The sequence below is a fragment of the Chrysemys picta genome, chromosome 24 (genome assembly GCF_011386835.1).
Source record: "Chrysemys picta bellii isolate R12L10 chromosome 24, ASM1138683v2, whole genome shotgun sequence".
Lineage (NCBI taxonomy): Eukaryota > Metazoa > Chordata > Testudines > Emydidae > Chrysemys > Chrysemys picta.
Genome location: NC_088814.1, coordinates 6678704 through 6704760, shown reverse-complemented (window position 1 = coordinate 6704760; position 26057 = coordinate 6678704). Strand labels below are relative to the sequence as shown.

Sequence of the window (26057 nt, the reverse complement as noted above, 5' to 3'; positions counted from 1 at the left end):
ACAACGCGGAGAACGTCTTCGTGGCGTGGTGTGGAGTGCTTTGTTCAAAAGGAGCTAAGGGGCACACCCTGGTACCAGGACAAAAAAAGGTAAAAAAGCTAATGGGGGAATGTTAGTCTTGGGTGTCATATTGCATGCTTTTAACTTGTAAATGGGTCTACGATAAAAATAGGGAGCGGTACATAACATCCTTTTCGTATTGTACTATTTTGTCTTTAGACAATAAACTTCGCTGAGGTTGGTCATAAGGTTGTCCTGCCTTGAGTGCAGGGGACTGGACTAGAAGACCTCTTGAGGTCCCTTCTAGTCCTATGCTTCTATGCTTTGATCGCTTGAATGTTTTTAATAAGGGACCGCGAGTGTAGGGCTAATCAAATGGCTGCATTTTAATCCATAATACATCTGTAATTGTGTGTGCTCATATACATGCATGTTAAACCGTGCGTGCACGCATGTAAATGCATGTGTTGATATGCTTTGGTGTGTGCACCTGGAAATGCCTGTGAAACAGCGTGTGGGTGGGTGCGTGTGAATCACTGCACCGAGCGAAATGCAAAAGCACATGGGATTGTGTGCGCACAGGCAACTGAAGGTGAATTTAGTGACTCAGTGCACACAGGTAGTTGGGTGAAAATATGCACATGTAAACCATGTGGTGTGCATGTGTGAACGTGCTTGTGGGTGCGCACACGGGAATGTCTTGGGGGCGGGTATAGATGCACCTCTGCTGGCATCACTGATTAGTCAGTGGGAGTTTCCTTAGCAGAGAATTCAGCCTCCTCCCTAGGAAGCACAGCGATTAGGGATTATTTCTAGTGCGTGGGTATGTGGAGAAATCGTAGCCCTCTGTGCAAACACTGAACCAGCTGCGACCTGCATAGGCACCAGGTGCACAAAGGGGGTGAGAGGGTGCAAGACACTGAAAGTGACGGCGTTGCAGAATGTCTCGGAATTACAAGCACCCCCTAAGGGAAATGAGCGAGCTAAAGAAAGAGCAGGATAGGCGAGAGAGACCATATAGGGCCCCATTCTCCATTGTTCTGCACTGCAGGGCAGGTGAGTGCCCAACTCCCCTTGGCCTTCCATAGGAGACGAGTGCCCGACTCCCATAGGTGCCCCTCCGGTGCTGTCATTTACACCAGTGCGAAGTGTAAATTTGTGTAAAACTCCAAATCGGGCCCATTATCACCGCAGGTCCCAAGACGATCAGGTGCTGCTAGAGAAAGCTGCCCGATGAAGCAGTAACGGCCCTGGGTCTCAGTCTGAGGCCGGCAGCCTTCCCCACTCCTGGATCCCTCCCTCCGTTCCTAGAATGCCCCAGGGCATTGGCCCCTGCCTACCTTTTGAAAGCAATGTAGGCTATTAGCCCCACCACCACGGCTGCCAGGATGGAGCAGTAGACAGGGATGAGGTTATCGGCAGTGCCGCGGCTCAGGACTGGCTGGGAGCTACCCAGGACGGTGGTGACTGTATCTGCGAGGGTGCTGGCGAGGCCTTCGGTATCGTACGGGTCTTTGGTGAAAGGCATGGGGCTGTCAGACCCCATCAGGGTTGGGGTCCGAGCCGTCCAGCGCGGGTGAAGATCTGCCAAGGGGAATAAAAATGGAGTTAGCAATTCACCCGGCCTCCTTTTCTCCTCTTTAGCACTCAGTAATGGCACCGCAGGGAAGGGGGAGGCGAGGCCAGCACTCTCCCAATGAAGCTCTGCTGGCACCCAGGGGGAGGAGCCAAGTTGCGGCCCACCCCCTTCTCACACAGACACACCCCTCTGGAGCCCTTAACAGTGTTAGCCATCATGGACGGGCGAGCTATGAAAACAGGTACTGCACAATCTCCACCGTTGACTCTCTCTGGTGGGGCTCAGGGTGAGAGGAGCCTTTTATCTCAGGTGTAACTAAACCTGCCCAAAGACTGTCAGGACTTCCTGGCAGAGGTGGGCTCACATGAGAAGCCCACAGCCTAACACCCCTGAATTCTGCAGCCTGAACTCATCTTTAACCACTGTCTGCCAACCCTAAACATAGCGCACCCTTGGTGGTGCTTTGGTTATCATGTGCTGGGCATTGTGTAACTAATCTACCGAGCCTCCCATTCCTCTTTCTTATTAGTCCTTCTCATCAGCGCCACATATCCCTGCAGGTGGCAGCCTTTGAATGCAGGCATGTAATTCCAGAGAGAACCGAATCTTTTCCATACCCTTTCTCCACCCTGGGACGGCGGATCCTGCCTCCAGCCAGCTCAGAACCATCTTTGACCTTTGCTCTTTGCCAGTTTTTGTTTATTGGAGGCTTTTTTCCTGACGCTCAAGGACCGCGGGGGTTTGACCTGTCGCGCTCTAAAGGGCGTGAAATCTGGAGCGCCAACCAGATCGAAAAGGGCAAAGGGTTTCAGAAATGCAGCGCTCCTGCCAAATACCATGGACGGCACGGAAACTGGGAGTGGCTGATAGCGGGAGGCCAGTCTGCAGTGCGGGGAGCGATTCTGGACTGGGAAGATCAATAAGCAACACACTCCTTTGTAGCACTGTTGTCTAGGAACATCGCGTGGAAATCCGCAGCATGGCTATTAGGCTACCCGGAGCTTGGTACACTTAGCACCAGAGCAAATGCATCCCACCTGGATGTACTAGGAAAAGACAGCAACAATCAGAGCTTTGGGGACTGCAGACCATATAGATCAGGCTATGCAAGGGGGGAAGCAGGTCAGGGAAGAGCTCAAAATCAGGGCAGGCAACTGCGATGATCATTTGAGCACGGTTTGCAGTAACCTGATGGCCTCCCTCATAGGTAAGGGTCACCACTGAGGAAGGCTGAATGCAAAGAATGCAGCAAGCAGTTGGAATGTCTAACGGAACACACAGAGCAATGCAGATTCTTAGCAAGAATGAGGGACAGTCTATGTAGCACTGTTCGTCCAATGGCCATTGCAGTATAGCATGTACCCGGGAAGCTGTTCACGCGTCACTGAAATGCAGCCTCCTCTGGGGTGGAGGTGAGGCAGCTTTTTCTGCAAAGTGTTCAGCTCCAACCTCAAACACACCTAAAATTAACCTTGGTTCAGGCTTAGAACTAGGGGGTTATCCAATGAAATGAATAGGCAGAAGGCTTAAAACAAACCAAAGGAAGTATTTCTTCACACAACGCACAGTCAATCTGTGGAACTCCTTGTCAGAGGATGTTCTGAAGGCCAAGACTATAACAGGGTTCAAAAAAGAATTAGATAGATTCATAGAGGATAGGTCCATCAGTGGCTATTAGCCAGGAGGGGCAAGGATGGCATCCCTAGCCTCTGTTTGTCAGGAGCTGGGAATGGGTGACAGGGGATGGATCACTTGATGATCACCTGTTCTGTTCATTCCCTCTGGGGCACCTGGCATTGGCCACTGTCGGAAGACAGGATACTGGGTTAGATGGACCTTTGATCTGACCCAGTATGGCCGCTCTTATGCTCTTATGTTCTTATTATTTGTATTTCAGTTGCCCCGAGGTGACAGGCCCCCATAGCGGGGCAGTGCACAGACACTTAATAAGAGACAGTCCCTGCCCCAAGGAGCTTACCATCTAAAGAGACATGCCAAAGGAGAAAGAGGAAGTGCTGTGCCAAAGATCACCCAGCAGGTAAGTGGGAGAGCGGGGAATAAAAATCAGATCTGCCGATTTTCCTCACATTATCTCTCCGAATGGATTCTTTTTACAAATCATCTATGGCACAAATGGGTTTTGTTCCTGCCCTTCAGTCCCTTCCTCAGAGCTGGCTACGTACAGCGATACTGGCCTACAATTTATGGAAGAGAGGAACCAAGAATACCCATTGCCAGGGGAACACAGAGAAGGAATTTAGGGTGTCAGATTGTACTCATCCAAACACAGTTCCCTTGAATAAGTAATAACCAAGGTGGGACAAGTATCAGGGGGTAGCTGTGTTAGTCTGTATCTACAAAAACAACAAGGAGTCTGGTGGCACTATTTCAGGGTCAAAGAGAATGGTCCAAGAAGTTGTAACTAGAAATAACGGGATAGTTTTTAAAAAAAAAAGTAATATGGTGCAGGATAAATATCAAGAGAAACCCCCTCAACAGTGGGATCTCTGTGACTGTGTGATAGTCTTCCAATGGCAGCTCCATCCCTGGAGATATTGACATCTAGGCTGGATGATTCACTAGAAGACATTGTTAGGAGCAATCCTGCAATGGTGGGAGATTAAACTCCTGTGCCACTTGAGTTTTGCCGGAACACTGGTTAATCCCATCTCCTACTCCTGGCAGATGTGCCCACAGCACATGTGATTATCACGAACGGCCAGGTTTTTTCCTGCAAGATCTCTCACCATAGTGCTGGCCTGGCCCAACCCCGCTTTGCTGATGAAATCTGACTAGATCGGCGCCTGAGGGGAGAGATGTTCTTTCTGCTGTTCCTCCTCTCAGCCCCACTTTCCGCCTGGAGCCCGGCTGCGTTGCAGCAGCAGTAACCGACCCTCAGGGGCTGTTCGGTGGATCAGCTCCACCCAGGCAACGGAAGCTCAGCGTTGCCGGGGTGCTGCACTGTGCATATACATCTCCTTATCCTGCACGGGAAGGATGGGCTTGTGGGCAGCAGTCCAAGACTCGAGAGAGGGGTTCAGTTCCTACCCCGTCTCAGACTGTTCTGTGTGAACTTGAGCCACTCTCTCTGTGCCTCGGTTCCCCATCTGTACAATGGGGATAATACCATTTCTTCTGTCTTCCTTGGCGATTTAGGCTGTAGGCCTGAAAGCTGTTCTGTGCTTAACTCCCACTGAAATCCATGGGAGTTAGGTGCCTAAATACCTTTGCGGATCAGACCCTTAGCTCATCAGGGCAAGGACTCTCTTACTCTGGGTCTGTACAGGGCCTACCATAATGGGGCCCCAACCTCAATCAGGGCTCACCATCACATTCATTTTAATACACGGGAATATTGTGCTATCCAGCCTGCAGACACAGCTATGGCGCAGCAAATACACATCTGGCGTGAGACCAGTGGCGTAGCCAGGTTTTAAGAGCGGGGGAGCAAACATAAAAAAGGTGCCCCCCCTTGACACCTCCTCTGGCCACGCCCCCCTTGGCTCCTCCTCCAGCCGCTCCGCGCCCCGCCCCCCTTTGGCTGGCTCCTCCGGCCGCGCTGCGCCCCCCCCCGCCCCCGCCCTCATGGGGTCCACTCCGCGCTGGCCTCCCCTCTGCGCTGCTACGGTGCCAAGCACCCCCCTCGCCGGGCCCCCCAGGCGGGGGGTGAGGTGACACCCCCACGTGCCCCAGGCTGGGCCGAGCCGCAGTAGGGTCCATGTCCCTTTAAGAGCGGGCTGGGCTGAGCCGAGCCGGCGGGGGGTGGCTCCGCTCCCCGCTGCAGGCTGATGCCGGAGCCTGGGCTGAGAGCCCCACTCGTCTCCTGCACCAGCTCCGGGCGGGGCTTTGCTGCGGCTCCCCCAGTCCCCCCGGGCCGCGCCCGCCCCCTGCACAGTAGGGACGGGTTGCATGAGGGCCGGCAGGGCAGGACCCAGTGGGGCTGAGCGCTGAACAGGCCCAGCAGGGCGGTGCGGGGGCTGCTGGGGGGGGGAGCTGGGGAAGGGGTGGCACGGCCTCAACCCCCTGGGGCTGCCTGCCCCACGGAGGAGGCAGAGGGGCGCAAGCTGCAGCAGGACCCTAGCCTCCCGGGGGAGGGGATCTGGGGCCAGCCCGGGGAGGCAGGAGCAGCCCCAGGGGTGCTGAGCATGTGCAGAGCAGAGCCCCGGGAAAGCCCGACCCCAGCCCCATGGCGGGCAGTGCTGCAGAGGAGGAGCCCGCGCCCCGCGGCGGGCGAGGGGAGCCCCAGGCAGGGGGAGCCGGGCCGCCCGCGAGAAGCTGAGGGGAAGCGGCTGCTTCCTCTGCACCCCACTAGCTACGCTACTGCGTGAGACCTGTGTACAGGAATGCCACCTGTCTCAGCAACATGCATGGCAACCAGCATGGAGCTAGGGTCATCCCTTGCTAACATCGAGGGGTTCCTGTTTCACCTGGATCCCCTCCCTCACTGTGTGACTCACTGGCGCGAGTGAGTAGCCTGCACGCTCACTCAGACTCAGTGAGCAGCAGCGGTCCCAGTTTGTTCTCTTCCCATCTGTGCCCAGACGCTCCTATCCTCCATGCACGCCCCGTTGCTCTGTCAGCCTGCTGGGACACAGCTCTGGAGGGGAGGAAAACATTTTCCTATTGGCTGGTTCCCCGTGTTCAGCCAAGAACCGCACCTAGGCATGCCTGGTGAAGAAAATGTGTCTCATCTTGTACCTGTGAAGCAGGGAGGGTCCTAACCCTTTGTTGCCAGGGAAAAGGCAGAAAACAGTCCTGGGGAGGTTATGAAAGGTGGCAGGGGAGGCGAGCAGGACGGGGCGAAGGCAATGCCTACGGGCCTGTGATTTTAGAGTCTCTTGCAAGAAACAGTCTCTGAGGCTTACAGCGTCCCATTGCCAGGGGAGCGTGACAGCTGAGCTGACACTTTGTCTTCTGTTTTAACTCTCCCTGGTGCCACCGAGCCTTTTCATGCTGCCCTTGCTGTCTGCTACGCGAGGATGGAGCGATCCACCTTCTAGCTCTAGCACCGACATTTGGAATAGTCCATGCTGCAGGCTATGGGTTCTAGGGCCAACAGTTGGAATATTCCACTGTAGCCTTGGGTTCCAGGGCCAACAGTTGGAATGGTCCATGCTGCGGCCCGGGGTTCTAGCACACGCAATTGGACTGGTCCACATTGCAGTCTGGGGCTCGAGCATCAGCAGTTGGAATGTTCCATGCTGCCACCTCGGGTTCTAGCGCCAACAGTTGGAATGGTCCATTCTGCAGCCTGGGTTTCTAGCGCCAGCAGTTGGAATGTTCCATGCTACCACCTCGGGTTCTAGCGCCAGCAGTTGGAATGGTCCATTCTGCAGCCTGGGGTTCGAGTGCCAGCAATTGGAATGGTCCATGCTGCAGCCTGGGGTTCTAGCGCCAGAAGTTGGAATGATCCAGGCTACAGCCTGGGGTTCTAGTGCCAGCAGTTGGAATGTTCCATGCTGCCACCTCGGGTTCTAGCGCCAACAGTTGGAATGGTCCATTCTGCAGCCTGGGGTTCTAGCGCCAGCAGTTGGAATGTTCCATGCTGCCACCTCGGGTTCTAGCGCCAGCAGTTGGAATGGTCCATTCTGCAGCCTGGGGTTCTAGCGCCAGCAGTTGGAATGATCCAGGCTACAGCCTGGGGTTCTAGTGCCAGCAGTTGGAATGGTCCATGCTGCTGCCTGTGGCTCTAGACCTTTGGTATCTTCCCTCTAGGCTGCTCGTGCGCTCTAAATCAGGACAGACCTCAGCAATCCCCTTCTGGTAGCTGCCCGAGTTCCTGCTCTGCCGTGCCCAGCTCAGAGCGCACCCGCGCCACAATGTGCTCTGAGAGCCGTGTCAGAAACACACTGCAGATGAACCCTTGCTCCAGGACCTTTAAAAAACCCCTGCCCATCTGAATGCGCACCCAGGCCCCTCTGCCATCCCCTCCAGCTAAGGGTGAACCACGATGCAAGCAGGGCCATGGAGCCTGCCGAGGCACCGACCCTTGCCATAGGAACTGTCTAAGTAGAGCACCACACGGGACCTGGCACAAGAGCAAACCCAGATCCAGAGGTAGTTTCTCAGGCTGGCGATAGCTCCTGGCTCAGAAGTGCTTGTAGCAACTGGCAGCCCTCCCTACTCTGCACGCTGCCCTCAGCTGGGCTGGTACACATTCCTCCTGTGGCATCCTACGAAGGCCTTCCTGGCTATTTCCTGCTGGGCTCTGATTCCACCCCTTGCGCCCCCGAGCATAAAACCTGCTAACAAAGCCCGCCCTTTGTGCCTTGACTTCTGTCTCCATTTATTCAACCCTGTAAAGGGATCAGCCAGAAAGGGCTGCCCAGAACTCCCCCCGCCTTGCAGCGGTGAATCAGAGACGCCCATGGCACAATGGTCTCTTCTCTACTTCTGTGCTCGGGGCAGGGAGCATAACTACGTCTCCAACCAAAGGAGGAAACCGGTGCCCTCCCCCACCCCTGCCACCAGCCCAGCGTGCCATTCATTCTGCTAATGAGCTTTCTAAATAAAGGACTGCCCCTTTTGGGAAATCCCCTGGGGAACGGGGCCTCCCGTGAAGTGTCATCAGCATGGCTGGGGCGGCAGAGGACTCAGCCTGGGGGAACAGGAGGTTACGGCCAGATGACAACAAAGGGAATCAGATATTGCGTGTTGTTGCTCCTCCGATAAATGGCATCTCTTCCCTACACGGGTGACATTTTATGTAAACCATTACAGTGCTAATTTGCATGTAATTTTAGTTGACCGGCACCCTGGGGGATTGAATCGGGAACCTTCAGAGCTAAAAAACAAACAAACCAAAAAACCATAAGCTGCTGTAGTGTAATCCCAAGCGCCTTAGCTAGGGCTGTAACAGACTCACCTCTTCTGGGACCCGGGACTGGTAGCTCACACCCACCAGTGGGTTACATCGGACCATAAACTTCCCAGGCCCAGGCCTACCCCTTCTCTGCCCAGAGTGCCTAGGTGGAAGTGAGGAGCTTAAATATCTTTGAGGGGCTGAGGCAAAGTCCCAGGGTGACATTACAGCCGATCCCCAGCTGGCCCCGAGCACTCATTCCTTCCCCCAGAGCTCAGTCCCTATTCTGTGACGCGCCAGGACCTGAACTCAACACGGGCATTAGAAGAAGTAGTGAAGGAGCTGAGGGACTGAAGCCAACAGGCCAGAGCTTGCCATGCCCTGCAGGGCTGCGTGGATTTGCTCTGTCTCACCCCCCCCTGGCCTGTTTCCCAGTCCTGAGATTTGATTCCTCAATAATCCCAGGGGAGAATTGAAGCATTGTCCCATGCTCCCGATTTCCTTACTTCCCTCTTCTTAACACAATTCCCCAGCAAAATGCAGCCCGGCCCCACATCCCTCCTGCCGGGTGGCACAGCGGAGCCTCAGGAAGCAGTCACTGATCCCGCGTGCCAACTGGCGCGGTTCTGCCAGGCACTGAGCCTCATTGGAGCCAGCAGGCCCTGAACTAGATGGGGATGCTGTAGGATTTTAGGGAGATGTTGTCCCTGGGCGTTGTGCCCCAGGAAACAGAGAAGTTCTGTGTGCACTCCACACCCCCACTCCCCAAAATGAAGCACACTAGCTCCACCTGGGGCAGTGCAGCCCCCAGGTCTGGCAACGACTAAATGCCTCAATTAATTCCCATTAGGGGCCCGGCGGCTGCCAAATTCCATTTTGCAGAAGGCCAGGACTGCCAGGCTCCAACTGCCACAAACAAAGCGTCTGAAGCTATTAAACGTCTCCTCTTTGCTCCAGGTTCCTGTAACTACCAGGCAGGCCGATTATTTTTAAACGCAGCCAGCAGAGGCCTCTGGGCACATCCCTCCCCACATGAGTCGGGCTTCACCTTGGAGCCAAGATGCTGCCGTTGCCGGGAAGTCATAGACCCCTTGGAAACACACCAGACCAGCCGCCAGTGCAGGGCAGATGTTTGCAAGCCACGTGAGAGCTGGAAGCAGCAGACACAAACCCCTGAAATGCCCAGGGCTGCATTTGAGACAGTATTGCATCCCCGATTTCCCTGCTAGCCATGGGGTTGCTGCTTTATTACCCTGATGTGTGCAGAACCACTGTCCAGAACCAACACTCTGACCCCAGGCATTCCAGTGGCCCCAGCCTAGGATCCACGCTGCTTTCTCGACTATGTGTAGCAGTTTTCATCATAATGTTCAGCACTGAATTAAGCTGATGGATGATCAGTGTCAGCCCCGGGGATATAGCGGACACAGATAATGCTTTGCATTTATAGTGTCTTTCACTGGAAGATCCCAAAGCCCCGTAACCAGCTGGGTGCAGCACCATTATCCCCTTTATCCACAAGGGGAAACCGAGGCACAAAGCTGCTAAGGGAGTTGGCCAAGCTCACACTCCCCTGATCTAATCCCTGGGCCTCTCAGGTGAACAAAGATTGGCAGCCAAAGAATTTCCATACTTCCGTACACCCATTCCCCTGCCTCTGATGCGGAAGCAGCTGGGGTGGGCTCGGTGCGGAAGCATGGGGGGGGCTAGCCGGGCGAAGCTTTCTCTGACTTGGAGGGATAGCTGCCAAGGCCGTGCAGTGGGGGCAGAGTCAGAGAACATTGTGGCTGGTTCCATTGCTCATCTGGGAGCTGTTTCTATATTGGCACGGCGACATTGCTGGGGACGCCAGATCTGTCTGAAGTGACAGGTAGAACCATATGGAACAATCAAACCCTGCACGTCCTGCTTTACCATTATGTCCCAGAAAGGTGGGGAGCAGAGGTGGGGAGGGGGGTTCTTCTAAAGTTCCTAGTTTGCTGGGAGGCCACATTGTCTAGGGGGCTGGGACTGGGAGTCAGGACTCCTGGGTTCTTTTCTAAGCAGTTTGAGTGGTATTGTGATCAAAGCAGGGGACTGAATGCCAGGACTCCTGGGTTCTTTCCTAAGCTGTTTGAGCGGTGTCCTAATCAAAGCAGGAGACTAGGAGCCAGGACTCCTGGGTCCTCCTTCTAATTTTGACACTGGCTCATTGTGTGACCATCAACATATCACTTCACCCTCCTTGGGCCTCAGTTTTCCCTTCAGTGAGGTGAGGCTAATGCTCCTGACCTACCCTTGGTAAAATGCTTTGAGAGGTAGGAATGGAAGGTGTGCTGGGTGACTTATTCCTTTTGACCTGAAAGTCACTAAGGGACAAATCGTGAGCCCAAGGAAGCTAACGGCCAAACTCCCATTGCCTTTAATGGGGCTGGATTTGGCCCTAAGGTGTTAATCTGAACTACCATGATCCACGCTCCACAGCACAGGGATGCAGGGGCCCATTACCTCTGCACTCGGCATCGGATATCGGGGTGCACTCCTTGATCAAGACCTCGTTCTCCTCACAGATGGTGCAGGGCAAGCAGGGGTCCATGTGGTTGGCTTCGTCGGAGAAGGTCCCGTCGGGGCACTCCTCGCAGACGGTGTTCTGAGTGTACCCACACGGGAACATCAGGCCGTAGCCCACCTCGCAGATGTCACATTCCTTGCATTGGCCGCTCCCCTCGTCCTGGTAGTAACCGTAGATACATTTGCAGACGGCGTCGTCCGACTCCACGCAGGGAGCCGACATGCTCTGCAGGCCCACGCACTCTGTGCACGGCTTGCACGCCTCCGTGGCGCTGACGGTGTCCGAGTAGGTCACGCCTGCAATGGAGCAGAGGGAGAGAGCGCGAGCGAGAGATCAGTGTGTGGGTAACCCCCCCCCCCCGGTGAGCGAGTGGTACAGGCCTATGCTGATCGGCAGAGGATATGAGTCTGTTACTGGCCTGACTGGGCAGCCTTGCTTTTTAGCTCAAGGTGTAGCAGCTCTGGAAGCTCCTGGTTCCACCTCTGCCACAGCTGTGCTGCCCTGCAGGAGAGCCAGACGATACCATTGCTCCTGTACAGACCTATAGAACTATATCGAGTCCCCCTCTAAACGGAGCTACCGGTGGCAAGGCAAACTGGCCCAAGGCAGGAGCTGTGGCAAGACCAACACTCGGGGCTCTGTTGTGTCCTAGCACAGGCAACTTCTTTAGCTGTACTCGGCTGTTACCCAACTGGAACCAGAGGAGATTCAAGAGCAGCTGCAGCACAAGCTTATAAAAACCCAGGCAATTCCGGGTTTTATTATTAGGAGGCGTGTTTAGGGCTGGTGAAAGGTGCCAGATTGACAACCCTGGAGACCCACGTCCCCTCTCCCCAGGTCACGGCCCCGCACTGTCCTGCCTCTCCCCAGGAGCTCAGGCCCAGATCCTCAAAGCTATTGAGGTTCCTAACTCGCCACGGCCCATCCACTCCCCAGCCTGCTCATCGGTGCTAAGGGGATGGTAGAGCTCCTTGTCCAGCGGGCGCTGGACCGAGACCAGTGGCTCGTTCAACAAGCCATTCCCTCTGGCTGGATTTGAATCAGCAGCCTTGTGGGGAAAGCTCGGGATCCCGATAGCAACCCCCCCAACCCCATAAGGAAGGGGAAGCTCAGGAGAGGGAAAGGCACCAACTACAGCAGCCTCAACCAGACCCGTGTTCCCTTCACCCTAACAACGGGGGGCTGGAAGCTGCCGTTAACCCTGTAATCAGAGCAGAACAATTTGCCGCACAAACAGGGGGGCAGCCCCAAGCTGCAGTGGGAGCTCTTCGCTAACTCAGGCCCTCTGAACTCCTGCCCTGTTGGGAGACCCCAGGACTGTCAGCCACAAGCTAATCTCTGGCATAACTGCCGTGTAATTAGCATGCGGCGTTAATGGGGGAGGGGTGTGTGTGGGGGGTGTTTTCTGCACACACTCATTCAGTGCTGCCTCCCTGAGGGTCATGCGGAGAAAGGAAGCAGTGTCATGCCTGGGTGTGAGCCAGGGAGGCTGTTGGGGGAGGCGGGGGTCAGGAGGAAATTTTTCCTAGGGGCAGGTTATCCCATAACACCCTTCCGCGGGGGTTTCTTGCACCTCCCTCTGCCCACGGTCAGATACAGGGCCCTAGGCTAGAGGGATCCCCGCTCTGATTCAGTCTGGCACTGCCTGTGTTCCAGCTGCCAGTCCATGGCTTCCTACCTCAGAAGGGTCCGCTCACCCCCTTCACAGCTGCCTAGCCCTCCCCAATGACCCCACTGCCAGCACCCCCCAACTGCCCACTCTCTCCTGCTACTGCCCCACAACATAGAATCATATAATCGTAGGACTGGAAGGGACCTCGAGAGCTCGGCTAGTCCAGTCCCCTGCACTCATGGCCAGACTAAATATTATCTATTATCTATATTATCCATCCCTGACAGGTATGTGTCTAACCTACTCTTAAAAATCTCCAATGATGGAGATTCCCACAACCTCTCTAGGCAATTTATTCCAGTGCTTAAGCACCCTGACAGTCAGGAAGTTTTTCCTCATGTCCAACCTAAACCTCCCTTGCTGCAATTTAAGCCCATTGCTTCTGTCCTATCCTCAGAGACTAAGAAGTACAATTTTTCTCCCTCCTCCTTATAACAATCTTTTATGTACCTGAAAACTGTTAGCATGTCCCCTCTCAGTCTTCTCTTCGCCGGACTAAAAAAACCCTAACCCGCATGGCCCCACACTATGCCAACATTTTTATGGCTGACTTAGAACAACGCTTCCTCAGCTTTTGTCCCCTAACACCCTGTGACGTTGTGCAGTCTATATAGTTTTATAAAAACATGATAATAAGTGAATATAATGTAACTGGGATATGCTTCGTGCAAAAGGTCTCTTGTAAGGTATCATTACAAAGCTCATAATCTACTGAGTGTGATCATCCTATTTGTAGAAATGTACCACTCTTGTATCTAAAACTAGAAATATAAAACATAACTCTGAGGGCCTATTGTAATTATGTATAGTGTGGGCCATTAATGATGGTTTGGAATCTTGATGACTCCCATTAACAAGGACCATTGTCTGCAGATGGCTGTATTTACCTGTTAGTCTTCCTGTATATGTGTGTGCTGGCAAGTGGGCAATGAAGTCTTGCAGGGACATGTGATCATGTCACCTGAACTGGAATCCATCTTTAACCTGGTGCTTTTCCAGTGGGGGGGGTGTGGAAACCCAGAGGGACAAAGGGTTCCCGCCTTATGCAAAAGATATATAAAGGGGTGCAAGAGAACAAGGGGAGGGAGGAGCCATCATGAAGAACCCCCCAGCCTGAACTGGAACAAGAGCTGTACCAGGGGAAAGAATTGTGCCCAGGCCTGGAAGGTGTCCAGTCTGAGGAAAACTCACTGAAGCATCTCTGAGGGTGAGATTATCTGTATTTAGCTTGATTAGACATAGATTTGCGCATTTTATTTTATTTTGCTTGGTGACTTCCTTTGTTCTGTCTGATACTACTTGGAACCACTTAAATCCTATTTTCTGTATTTAATAAAATCACTTTTTATTTAGTAATTTACTCAGAGTATGTATTAATACCTGGGGGAGCAAACAACTGTGCATCTCTCTCTATCAGTGTTATAGAGGGCGAACAATTTATGAGTTACCCTGCTTTATGCAGGGTAAAACGGATTTATTTGGGTTTAGACCCCATTGGGAGTTGGGCATCTGAGTGCTAAAGACAAGCACACTTCTGTGAGCTGTTTTCAGGTAAACTTGCAGCTTTGGGGCAAGTGATTCAGACCCTGGGTCCGTGTTGGAGCAGACAGGAGTGTCTGGCTCAGCAAGACAGGGTGCTGGAGTCCTGAGCTGGCAGGGAAAACAAGAACAGGGGTAGTCTCGGTACATTGGGTGGCAGCTCCCAAAGGGTTTCTGTGATCCAACCCGTCACACACCCCTACTCTACTTGCACTACATTGATAACATCTCCATCATCTGGACCCATGGAAAAGAAGGAATTCCACCAAGATTTCAACAATTTCCATCCCATCAACCTCAGCCTGGACCAGTCCACACAAGAGATCCACTTCCTGGACACTACAGTGCTAATAAGCGATGGTCCCATAAACACCACCCTATACCGGAAACCTACTGACCACTATACTTACCTCCAGCTTTCATCCAGACCACATCACAAGCTCCATTGTCTACAGTCAAGCTCTAAGATACAACCACATTTGCTCCAATCCCTCAGACGGAGACAAACACCTACAAGATCTCTATCAAGCATTCTTACAACTACAATACCCTCCTGCTGAAGTGAAGAAACAGACTGACAGAGCCAGAAGAGTACCCAGAAATCACCTACTACAGGACAGGCCCAACAAAGAAAGTAACAGAACGCCACTAGCCGTCACCTTCAGCCCCCAACTAAAACCTCTCCAGCGCATCATCAAGGATCTACAACCTATCCTGAAGGACAATCCCTCACTCTCACAGATCTTGGGAGACAGGCCAGTCCTCGCTTACAGACAGCCCCCCCAACCTGAAACAAATACTCACCAGCAACCACACACCACACAACAAAAACACTAATCCAGGAACCTATCCTTGCAACAAAGCCCGATGCCAACTCTGTCCACATATCTATTCAAAGGACATTATCATAGGACCTAATCACATCAGCCACACTATCAGGGGCTCGTTCACCTGCACATCTACCAATGTGATATATGCCATCATGTGCCAGCAATGCCCCTCTGCCACGTACATTGGCCAAACCGGACAGTCGCTAAGTAAAAGCATAAATGGACACAAATCAGATGTCAAAAATTATAACATTCAAAAACCTGTCAGAGAACACTACAACCTCCCTGGCCACTCAATTACAGACCGGAAAGTTGCAATTCTTCAACAAAAAAACTTCAAAAACAGACTCCAACGAGAAACTGCAGAATTGGAATTAATTTGCAAACTGGACACCATTAAATTAGGCTTGAATAAAGACTGGGAGTGGATGGGTCATTACACAAACTAAAAACTATTTCCCCGTGCTAATTTCCCCCCTACTGTTACTCACACCTTCTTGTCAACTGTTTGAAATGGGCCATCCTGATGATCACTACAAAAGTTTTTTTCCCTCCTGCTGATAATAGCCCACCTTAATTGATTAGTCTCATTAGAGTTGGTATGGCAACCCCCATTTTTTCATGTCCTCTGTATATATATCTTCCTACTGTATTTTCCACTGCATGCATCCGATGAAGTGGGTTTTAGTCCACAAAAGCTTATGCCCAAATAAATGTGTTAGTCTCTAAGGTGCTACAAGTACTTCTGTTTTGCTGATACAGACTAACACGGCGACCACTCTGAAACCAGTTTTTTCAATCTTCCCTCATAGGTCATGTTTTCTAGACTTTTAATCGTTTTTGTTGCTCTTCTCTGGATTTTCTCCAATTTGTCCACATCTTTCCTGAAACGTGGTGCCCAGAACTGAACACAATACTCCTGCTATTACCTCCCAGAATGATGTTTGCTTGCAGTACTCCTTCCTAGGCAGCCATTTCCCATTTTGTATGTGTGCAACTGATTGTTCCTTCCTAAGTGGAGTACATGAAATCCTGCTCCCCTCCCAATGCTGACACCCCATCCTGTGACCCAACCTGCGCCCCACAGCTGCTAACCCCTCCCCAGCTATGGAATCCACCTCTCATTACTTTGCAGGCCCCCTGCTATGGGCTTGGAGCCATCCAGAGCCTCAGGGGCAGGGGAGCAGCTGGCATTAAGCATGTCGACGTAGGGGATGACTGCTGTTGCATGGTGCTGACGGGCTGCTGTGTTCCACCCCAGAACTGGCCACCCGCCTTCTGGTAAGGGATCCCTCTGAATGCAGCCTGTCAAGTGCTTTGTGATCCCAAAGGTGCTATAGGCATTCTCCTTAGTATTTATATTACTGTAGGTGCCTGAGGGCCCCAACTGAGATTGGGGCCCCATTGTGCTAGGCCCCGAACTGACACTGAGTGAGCAAAACAGGCCCAGCCTCTCAAAGCTATTAGGTGCCAAACTCAACAAAGCCAACCTTCCTCTCCTAACACCCTGGAGGCTTTCTCCTCCTTGCCCTGTCGGGGCTGTTTCTGAGGGGCGCTGCCTCCCCTCCATTCCCCCACCGAACAGCCATTTTCCCCAAACAGAGGCCACACGCCCCATTTTGGTTAGCTGCATCTGTTTCCCATCCATGACTGATGGAGACCAGGGCAGAATCAAGAAGCAGGAGTCCAATATAAACAGGAGCGTACGATGCTAATTGCTGACTCTCGCCCCAGCCTTGGTGCCTTGGTCTCCGGTTTCAGCGGCACCCTGCAGAACTGATTCCTTGGTGTAAATCAATCTCCCCCACATGTAACCCACGCTGTCTTCCCTCTCCCCTCCCCAGCACCTCCAAGACTCCTGGACTCAGAGACCCTAAGGCCAGAAGGGCCCCCTCGTGATCATCTAGTTTGGCCCCCAGCACATTGCAGGCTGCAGAACCTCATCCACCCCCTCCTGTAATAAACCCATCACCTCCGGCTGAAATACCGAACTCAAATCACAAGAGAAAGACTTCGCTGGAGGTGCAGCAAGCTGTAGGCCAGGGGCGAGTTTAAAGGGCTACAATGCTGTCCTGGGGCAGGGCTGGCTTGGCCCACAGGCCCTGCTGGGCAGAGGAGCAGGGCGATGGGCTGCTCCGAGCTGACCCTAGCAGGGCATAGGCTGCCTGCTTCCTTCCGAGCCCCGTGCTATCCCGGCCCCACAGGAGACAGAGGGAGGCCTGTGGGTTGGGAGGAGAAGAGCCCTTGGGGGCCCCCCCCTTGCCCCCCTGGCTACCGGGAGGAACCCCGGCGTCTGAAGTTATTTTTAACCCGGGGAAGAGGAGTTCCTGTAGGGCTGCCGTCACTGTCTCTTCATCTACGTCCTTTGAATTCATTTCCTCTGCTCTGACCTGCCAGGGCCTCCGACCTCCTTCCTCCCTCTGGGCCTTGGACTCTCCCCCCTCGTCGGGGGGAGAAAGGTGTCAGAGAGATTAACCCTAATCCTCGGCTCAGCCTCCCCCTCATTTTGAAAGCGATCCATCCCCGTATTAATCTTTAATTACCTGGGCGATCTCCCGAGGACGTTCGCAGGAGACGGCAATTATCCTGCTGAATGACAGGGCGCAAAGTGCTCCGCTCAGACTGAGCGCTGCCATCACGGCCGCCCTGCTCCCGGAGTCTTGGTTAAACCTGCCCTTTGCTCGCTGCCTGTCTAGCGCTGGTACTTAAGGTCCCTGTAGCCTCTGAACACCTCATGACCTTTAGTGCATATTCCCTCCTACAAACTGGGAGGCAGGGCAGTGGCGTTATCTCCACTGTACAGATGGGGAACTGAGGCACAGAGAGACTAAAGCCTGGACCTGCAAAGGGAGTTAGGGACCTAACTCCCAGTGGCATGGGAGTTGGGCATCTAAATACCTTTGAGGATCTGAGCCTAAGTGACTTGCCCAAGGCCAGACAGGGAGTCTGTGGCAGAGCCGGGATCTGACTCCAGCTTCATTCAAAATGAACAGTTCGGGGGGAGGGGAGTGGCTGTGGTCTTTGAGCCTTTCTTACCAGTGCAGAGCATGGGCATTGAAGTAAGGAGACTGGTGGGTTCACAGGAGGAGACAGGAGGTGGCTAGATCATGGGCTGAGAACTAAGGGAGAAGAGGAACAAGCCAGATCTCTGTAGGATAACACATCCCGCCCGCACCCCTGTGAAGCTAGAACAGACATTATTAGCCGGATGCAGGAATTCCTGCATGAGGTTCTCTGGCTTGAGTTGGGCAGGAGGCCAGACTGGCCTCTTCTGGCCTGAACCTCTATGAATAAAGGCAAAGAAGTGGGGCTGAGGAAGACGATGTATCTGTTGGGATTTGTACGCACTATCATCTAGCTAAGGTGGCCCCATTGCCATGTTATCTTATAACCTCACCATCTCTAATGTACCGAGCCTCACCACACCGCTGGTGAGGCAGTGCATGGTACAGATGGAGAACTGAGGCTAAGTGACAGGCCCAAAGTTCTGGGCTTGAATCCAGGTCTCCCTAGTCCTGTGTCCTAACCACTTGGCCACCCTTCCTCTCGAGAAGGCAGCAGCCCATCCAGTGCCCTTGACAATCTTTTAAAAAATAAAGAAACAGACCCGTCAGTTCCCACCAAGCAAATCAAACCACCCCACAACAACATAAGCATCATATCACACACATTCCCTAGAGTCCCACCCATGGCTACCAGCCCTACCAACTGCTCATCTCCTCACCAGCCAGGAGAAAAGGTAGGCCCCTGAAGGCTGACCCATTCAGGCTGGCGGGAAATGAACTCCAAAGGTCAGGAGCCTTCATGGAGAGCACCTTGTGAACCAACCTCGCTCAGTGACACCTCGTGGTCAATGGGGTTAAAGGTGGCTGACAAATCTAATGGCCTCAGTCCTTCCTGTTCATCCATCGCTAGGAGATCATCCACCAGAGTTGTCTCTCTCAGTAACCAGACTGGCCAGGAGATCTGAGCATGGTCTCACCCCAACCTTTTCCCATAAGCTTAACCAAACGCGGAAGACTCGATACAGGGTGAGAGCTGGCAAGATACTCAGTGCCAAGCAATGAGTTATAGATAGCCAAGGCCTGCCTGGCAGGGCTGTACAGCCCTGAAGGAGAGGTGGCCAGATCACAGGCTTGTGGCATGATGCTGTATTGGCAGGGAGTGGTAGACATGTCTTCTATGGTAGGATGTGCATTGCCTTGCGGGAGAAGACAATGGTAACCACAGACTCCACGTTGACCCATGTAGGCATGTGATTCATAGGTGACATGACTCCCAGACTGGTGACTTTATCACAAGCTGATCTTTCCTCACACAGGACGTGCATTGCACAGAATTGAACAGGCCGTGTACCCCACTCCTCTTCCCCATGGTCTGCATCATGTCAATAAATATAACACGGTGACACTCCGTAGTGTCTACCAGGCCTTGGTGTTTGGGCCCAGGTCCAATGAGATTTAGGCAGCTTTGAGGATCCTTGGCCACAGTGAATAGCTCGGAGCTGTCCCGGCCATCTGCCAGGAGGTCCGGGAATGGATGGCAGCCAGTCAAGCCCCAGCGGCTCCAACTCCGTGCAGCCGGAGGGCTTTTCTTTCGGCAGGACAGCGCGCCGGTTCAGAGGTGCGGAAAGCAGCCATGTTGAGCTATTTTAGGCAGCGTCCTCAATACTTCAGCAGCATCAGTTCTCGGTGTCGAAGGATCACCGGGAGGATGCTGCTAGCGATGAAAGGCAGAGGGGTCCCCATGTGGCCCGAAGCAGCTGATCGCTATTAAGGGATGACATTGGTGCCGGCAAAGAGGGTGCTCCTGGCGGCAGTAAGAGCAACCAGACAGGTGAGCGCGCCAGGGGGATCTTGCCAATCTCTCCACCTCCTTGGCACAGCCTCTTCTGCCAGGCTGTCCATGCACCATCCTGCTGGCACCGGTCCGGTATTGCCATTCTCCACACCATCCTCTCCTGCTGTACCATGTGCTGCCGTGGGGGGGGAGACCACCACCCCCTGCTGGCCCTTGAAAGACGCTTCCATCCTCTGCTCTGTGGCTGAGAGCACCCCCCAAACACACCCCCTGGCATCCCATGGCGTTCCCACTCGCCACACTCCCATCCTCGCTGGCTCAGTTCAGTCCCAGCCTGCGCCGATCCTTTGCATTCCTCTGACCCTTTAACCCCTCAAGGAGTGGATGTGGCTGTGTTGGGCGGGGGGGAGGCATTCTTCTTCGCCTCCTAAATCTGTTGATTTGAGCTTTCCATCCCGGCAGCAGCAGCTCTCTCTTCTCTGCCCACCTCTGCTTTCTTGGCTCCTCCGGCGGCCGCCAATTTCATGGTCATAACTGAACACAGACTGGAGATCAGACCTCCCCAATCTATTTTATTCAGGCCCTGAGCCCCATGACCCCCCACCCCATCACCAGCTCTGCACAAAGATCTGTGCTCTCTCTCTCTCCCTCTTGCCCGTCCCGCTCCCCCCCTCCCCCACCTCCCGTGCCTTTCTGAGCAGTTCCCAGTCAGACGCTGGAGTGCACAGCTCCCATTAACCTGGGTTAATTCCTTACATTATTCTGAATTATTGATGGATGCTATTAGAACGGGGAGCTGGACAGGAAAAGCATATCGGCTGAGTGGGCACATTTGCAGTGGCAGCAGGGTATGCGACCTGACCAATTACAGCTGAGAATCCAACAGGCCCCCATGTAACGATGGATGTTGAGGAGATGAATAAATAAATCATGAGACAGCGGTCGGGAGAGGCTGCCGGTGGGAGGGGGAATGAAGCCGTTTGGGCTAATGCAGGACTCAGGTTGAACTTCAACATGAAAGGAGACCTGCTTTCCCCCCAGACGCTTTCTTCTCCACCTGCACAGACTGAGTTTTGCCCGGATGCTCTTTTGTGCCTTGCTGTTGTCGAATCAGTTGCAATTAAACGAGGCCGGCGAGTCAAGAGCAAATCCCCCCACAGGGGGAACTGGAGGAATCTGCGACCGTGGGCGGTCACCCGGGCCAAACGGCGGGGCTGCATTATTAGAGGGCTCCATCGTGTAATGACCAGCAACCGCACGATTATTCTGGACGCTGTGATCGAGGGGCGGCACATGCCGTGCTCTGGGGTAAGCCAATCCCCTGCGGAGGCCCAGAAGGAACGTCTCGCCCACCCCACGCCAGGGACAGCATTTCACAACTGGCTAGTATAGCCGTTTTCTCGGCCCCCTCTGAAGCACCGAGGAGTAGCAGCTGCCGGGGGCAGGAGAGTGGCTTTGTTGGGTCACTAGTCTGAACCAGTGCTTGGCGGTAGGTTAGTGGATTGACAGGGCTACGAGCCACTAAGGTGAATCCTGTGGGTGTGATTCTGCAGCACCTCTGACGCTCCTCTTAAAACCCAAGGGATTCTCACACATGGAGCAGCGCCGGCGTCAGACCGGATCGCTCCACACTGCCGATATTTCACAAAGAAAAGAGGGAAGGGAGGGGGGCTCAGAAGCTGGCCTGGGAGAGGCAAGGGGCTTGATTCTGCAGACCCGTCCACCAGCCTTACGCTGGCATAGCCCCCATGGCTCCTTATTTACAGAGGAGCAAGCGAGGCCAGAATCAAAGCTGAGGGCTCCTTCCAATCAGACACGGAACAAGGCTATGAACGGCAGCTCGGCCAATCTATCGCAGTAGGGGATTGGTCCCCTATTTTCAAGTGTTTTCTCCCATCTACTTTTAAATGCCCCCAAGCACTGGGGAGGCTGTCCCACAGCTTGATGGCGCTCACGGCAGCAAGTTCTGCCTCCCAACTTCGCTTTGCTCCTAGCTACCCCCATTGGGTCACATTCATTCTTCTCCTTTCTTGAGGGCGTCTTTACATGTGAGCAGGCGCCCAGCTGGCTGGTGAGGGGAACCCTTTCACCGTCAGCGTCTCTTGGACACCTCTGCTCCCCCGATGACCTTGAGCCCCGCCCCGCTTGAGGGCCTAAAGGCGGGCAGAGGGACCAGCTGAATCTGCCACCCCTGGCTGTGAGACGGCCTGTATTTTATTCCGGTTTTTTAAATAGTTACCTCCAAGTTTATAGCTATCTATATAGCTTTTCTCATCTTAGTTTTTTCCTTATTATTTCCATTAAAGTAGCCCCATTGTGTTAGGTGCTGGACAAACACATAGTAAGAGACAATCCGTGCCTTGAAGATTTTACAGTCTAAACAGACAAGTCAAACAAAGGGTGGGGAAACCGAGGCACGGAGAGGAGACGTGACTTGCCTAAGGGCACCCAGCAGGTCAGTGGCAGAGTCAGACTAGAACCCAGAGTTCCTATTTTCCAGCCTGCTGCCCTATTATCTAGATCAGCTGTTCTCAACCAGGGGTCCTGGGGGCTGCGAGCAGGTTTCAGGGGGTCCACCAAGCAGGGCCAGTGTTCGACTCACTGGAGCCCAGGGCAGAAAGCCGAAGCCCCGCTGTCCCGAACCCCACCACCTGGGGCTGAAGCTGAAGCCTGAGCAACTTAGCTTCGTGGTGGCCCCTGTGGCACAGGGCCTCAGGCAATTCCCTGCCTGCTACCCCCTAATGCCAGCCCTGGCTTTTATATGCAGAAAACCAGTTGTGGCAGCACTGGTGGGCCGTGGAATTTCTATAGCATATTGGGGGGGCCTCAGAAAGAAAAAGGTTGAGAACCCCTGATCTAGATCATACAGTCCCTCTACCCCGAGCCACTCCTGCCTCTGGATTACTTTGTGACACCGGGGTAGGGGGAAGGGGGCATCTCAAGACCCTGCTGATGTGTGATTGGTTGTGTAGCTGAGCTCCCCAGTGTGACAAAGCAGAGACCAAACCCAACCTTTACTCCTGATTCCTAGCAGCAGGATGGAAATACACACTCCAGCCTGGGACTAAAGCAAGACAAAGACATGTCAAGGTCAGCTGGGCACAGAAAACAGAACCACATGTATTTATACACACAACCACCCACGTGCAGATTAATGGACAGATGCAGCCACCTCCCAGTCGCTCTAGTGCTGCATCCGAGTTCTGATCCTGCTCTCTTAATAGCCCCCCCCCCCCCCCCGCACACATTCCCTGAGGGACTCACATGATGAGAACTGGAATGGCTCCCTCCCACAGGGGAGAATGCATCCCAGCCGGAAGGATGTGGCGGGGGAGGGGGCGGGGGGGTTGCAGAAAAATGTCATGTCTCCACTCTGGGATTGTGAGCCTGGAAACGACTCGAAAGCCGAGAGTGGAGAACGAACATGTGTCCATGAGGATTAATACCGACATCTGTGAAAGAGTCGGGGAGCCTGGCATCCAGCACGCCGCACGCACAAAGCCGCTGCTGCATGGAAAAGCCAACAGCACGCACGCCACAAACACAGCCACGGTCCAAAGAGACAGCATGCAAACACTTGCACACAGAGCCACCCCCAGGAGTGGTTAACCTGTAGCTCCATAGCACAGACTTGAGCTAACGGAGCAACGTCACTAACCAGCCGCAGCAGTAGGCTGTTATCCTGAGGGAACCAGCCACGAAAGGTGGGGGCACAACACACACTTGTGCATGCACGGAGCCAGAGTCATGCTACACCCATCAAACAAGTGTGATCCAAGGACACGTGCACGCCCATTCACATCCACTCAACATTTACTGCATACGCACTCCCTCCATTACCCGGGTGGGAATTATTTTATCTTCTTCCAAATCCACATTTCCTTCTGGAATGAAGAGCTGGCGTGTCTCCCCGGGACCTGATTCACACCACATGTGCTCTGTGTGATTGTAAAGGCGCATCAATGTGGAATCCTGCTCAGGGAGGTACCCGGTGAGAGACCTAAAGGGAATGCTGCAGAGAGTTACCAGCCTATGCTCAGGGCAGGGGGCGCTCCCTGGTAGAAGCTGCTTTTCACGGTGTTAACACGCGTCTCCCCCAAGGTCAGACAGCAGGGTTGGTATTCAATATCCAGAGTCCTTACTGCCGTTCACTCCGAGGTTAAGTGGCATTCATTGATTTTGAAGGAAGGTTGATATTTTTAGCTGGTGTGCCGCAGAGCTGTGACTGGCATGGAGCGTTTTCCTCTAACGAGTCAGATCACCTGCCCAGAGCCCCCTCCCAGTCAGCACCCTTTCCTCCACCGGTCCCCTCTCTTCCAAAAACTCTTTTCAGGAGACACCCTCCCCAAGGATCTCTCCTCCACTGGGGAAGCCTTGTCTCAGGGATGTCTTCTCCCCCCGCAGCATTTTCAGTTTTGCTCTGGGTCAAAATAATAATTGTGAAACTAACCATCACGCAGCCCTTCACCACAGTGTTCTGGCTTGGGCGGATTTCGCTGCAAACAGTTGGAACCAGCAGCATTTCGGCACTATCCTGCCATGGTAAATATTTGGAGGGCAAGCTGCCCTGGTGGTGGAGGATGCGGGGGGCTGGTGTTTTTATTTTCTCTGCAAAGCACCGTGCACGGCCACGGCACTACAGAAATAATCGCTCAATCATTTCATCACTACGTGTGCACCCAGATCACTAGCACATGTACTCTACCGGGGCCTACGAAGCATCCGACGGGGACAAAATGCCTTCATCGGGGGGAGGGATAGCCTCAGTGGTTTGAGCATTGGCCTGCTAAACCCAGGGTTGTGAGTTCAATCCTTGAGGGGGCCACTTGGGAATCTGGGGCAAAATCAGTACTTGGTCCTGCTAGTGAAGGCAGGGGGCTGGACTCGATGACCTTTCAAGGTCCCTTCCAGTTCTAGGAGATGGGATGGGATATCCATCCGTGATATAACAGCCGGTTTCCTTGTCCTACCGGGGCTACCTTGTTCTCATCCCCTCCTAAACGGTCAGTCTAATTCCACTTTCTTATTATACTGTAAAAGACACAGGGGGACTCATTGGAAAACATCGCATTGGGCAGCCCGTACAGCTAAGCAAAAGAGAGAGAATTTCCCAAACGTCTGAGAGAACCAAGCAACTCCCATCAGCTGGTGCAAGCCCAGGGGAAGGGGCGAGTGGGTGTGGAGAGGAATAGAGACCCCAAGGAAGCAGGGAATGCCACAAACGGACAGTAGAAGAAAACGCAAAGGGCCGGTCTCTCAGAGGAGGGCTCGGGGGGAGAAATCCCATAAACCCCTTTGCCTTTGGATGTGCAAGTTAGTTGGTCCACGCAGACTGGGAGCCGGCTGATCAGACTCCGAGGCCACACCGGTCAATTTCAGTTAACAGGCTTCAGTTACAGTAGTTACCGTGTTTGTGGAGTGTATGTTCTGTTTGTTATATCCCACTTGCTGCAGGATACAATGGGTTTAAATGATATAAAGGGAGGCCAGATACTGTAGTAATGGGCACGTTAGAAATTGCAGGTGAGAGCAATTGGCTAGATCTGGCGCAAGCCGATACCTGAGTGAGGACTGTAGCAAAAGGGAGGACAGAGCAAAGGGGATACCCATTTTTTTCTAGGTGCACCCTGTATCGTAGTCATGAGAAGACAATACACACCCAATGATCCAAAGGGCTTTTCAACCCAGCCATCTCACCCCTCTACTGGAATCTCCCTTCCCCCCAGCTTTATCCCCAGTGCCGTAGGCAGTAGGCGGTTTCCACCCACCCCCAAAGCTCGCTGTGCGGGTGAAATCGAGGACAAGCTACTTACTGTCCAGGCATGGCTCACAGACCGTCTGATTCACCCCACAGGGTTGCGCTACCCCTTCTCCCAGGTTGCAGGCTCTACAGCACTCCCCGCTGGCGGTGTACTTCTTGGTGAGACACTTCTCCTTCGCGGCCCAGGCCGGCCCCTGCCACGGGAGGGAAACAGAATGATCGGGTCGGTCTCTTTGCCGGGCGGGTGGGGTGGGTGAGAAAATAAGAAACTAACTAAATTCAGTCCCACCAGCAGGAGGGGTGTCCAGCGTGATCAAACGCCCCCGCCTAAAATGCACGTGATTGGAACCATCTGGGCTTAAGATGAGCTCACCTACCAACTATTATTAACATCAAAGACCTGGGAGAAGAAAGGGATTAAAGAGTGTTGATCCTCCCCTCCACCTCCCCCAAATTCCCATTCCCCAAGAAAGCCCCCAAAAGCATCCAAATGCCTGGATTCAGGCCTCTGCCAGCACAGCAC

The 26057-nt window shown here is 53.5% G+C and overlaps 1 protein-coding gene across 1 annotated transcript in view; it reads right to left on the bottom strand.

Moving 5' to 3' along the window:
- NGFR (nerve growth factor receptor) overlaps window positions 1-26057 on the bottom strand; it is a 44755-nt gene that overhangs the window by 10361 nt on the left and 8337 nt on the right. The window contains exons 2-4 of the mRNA XM_005301920.5: window positions 25587-25728; window positions 10869-11228; window positions 1341-1584 (exon numbers count right to left, since the gene is read on the bottom strand). Of these exons, the coding sequence (XP_005301977.3) occupies window positions 1341-1584; window positions 10869-11228; window positions 25587-25728 (746 nt within the window). The remainder of the gene's footprint in view (window positions 1-1340; window positions 1585-10868; window positions 11229-25586; window positions 25729-26057) is intronic.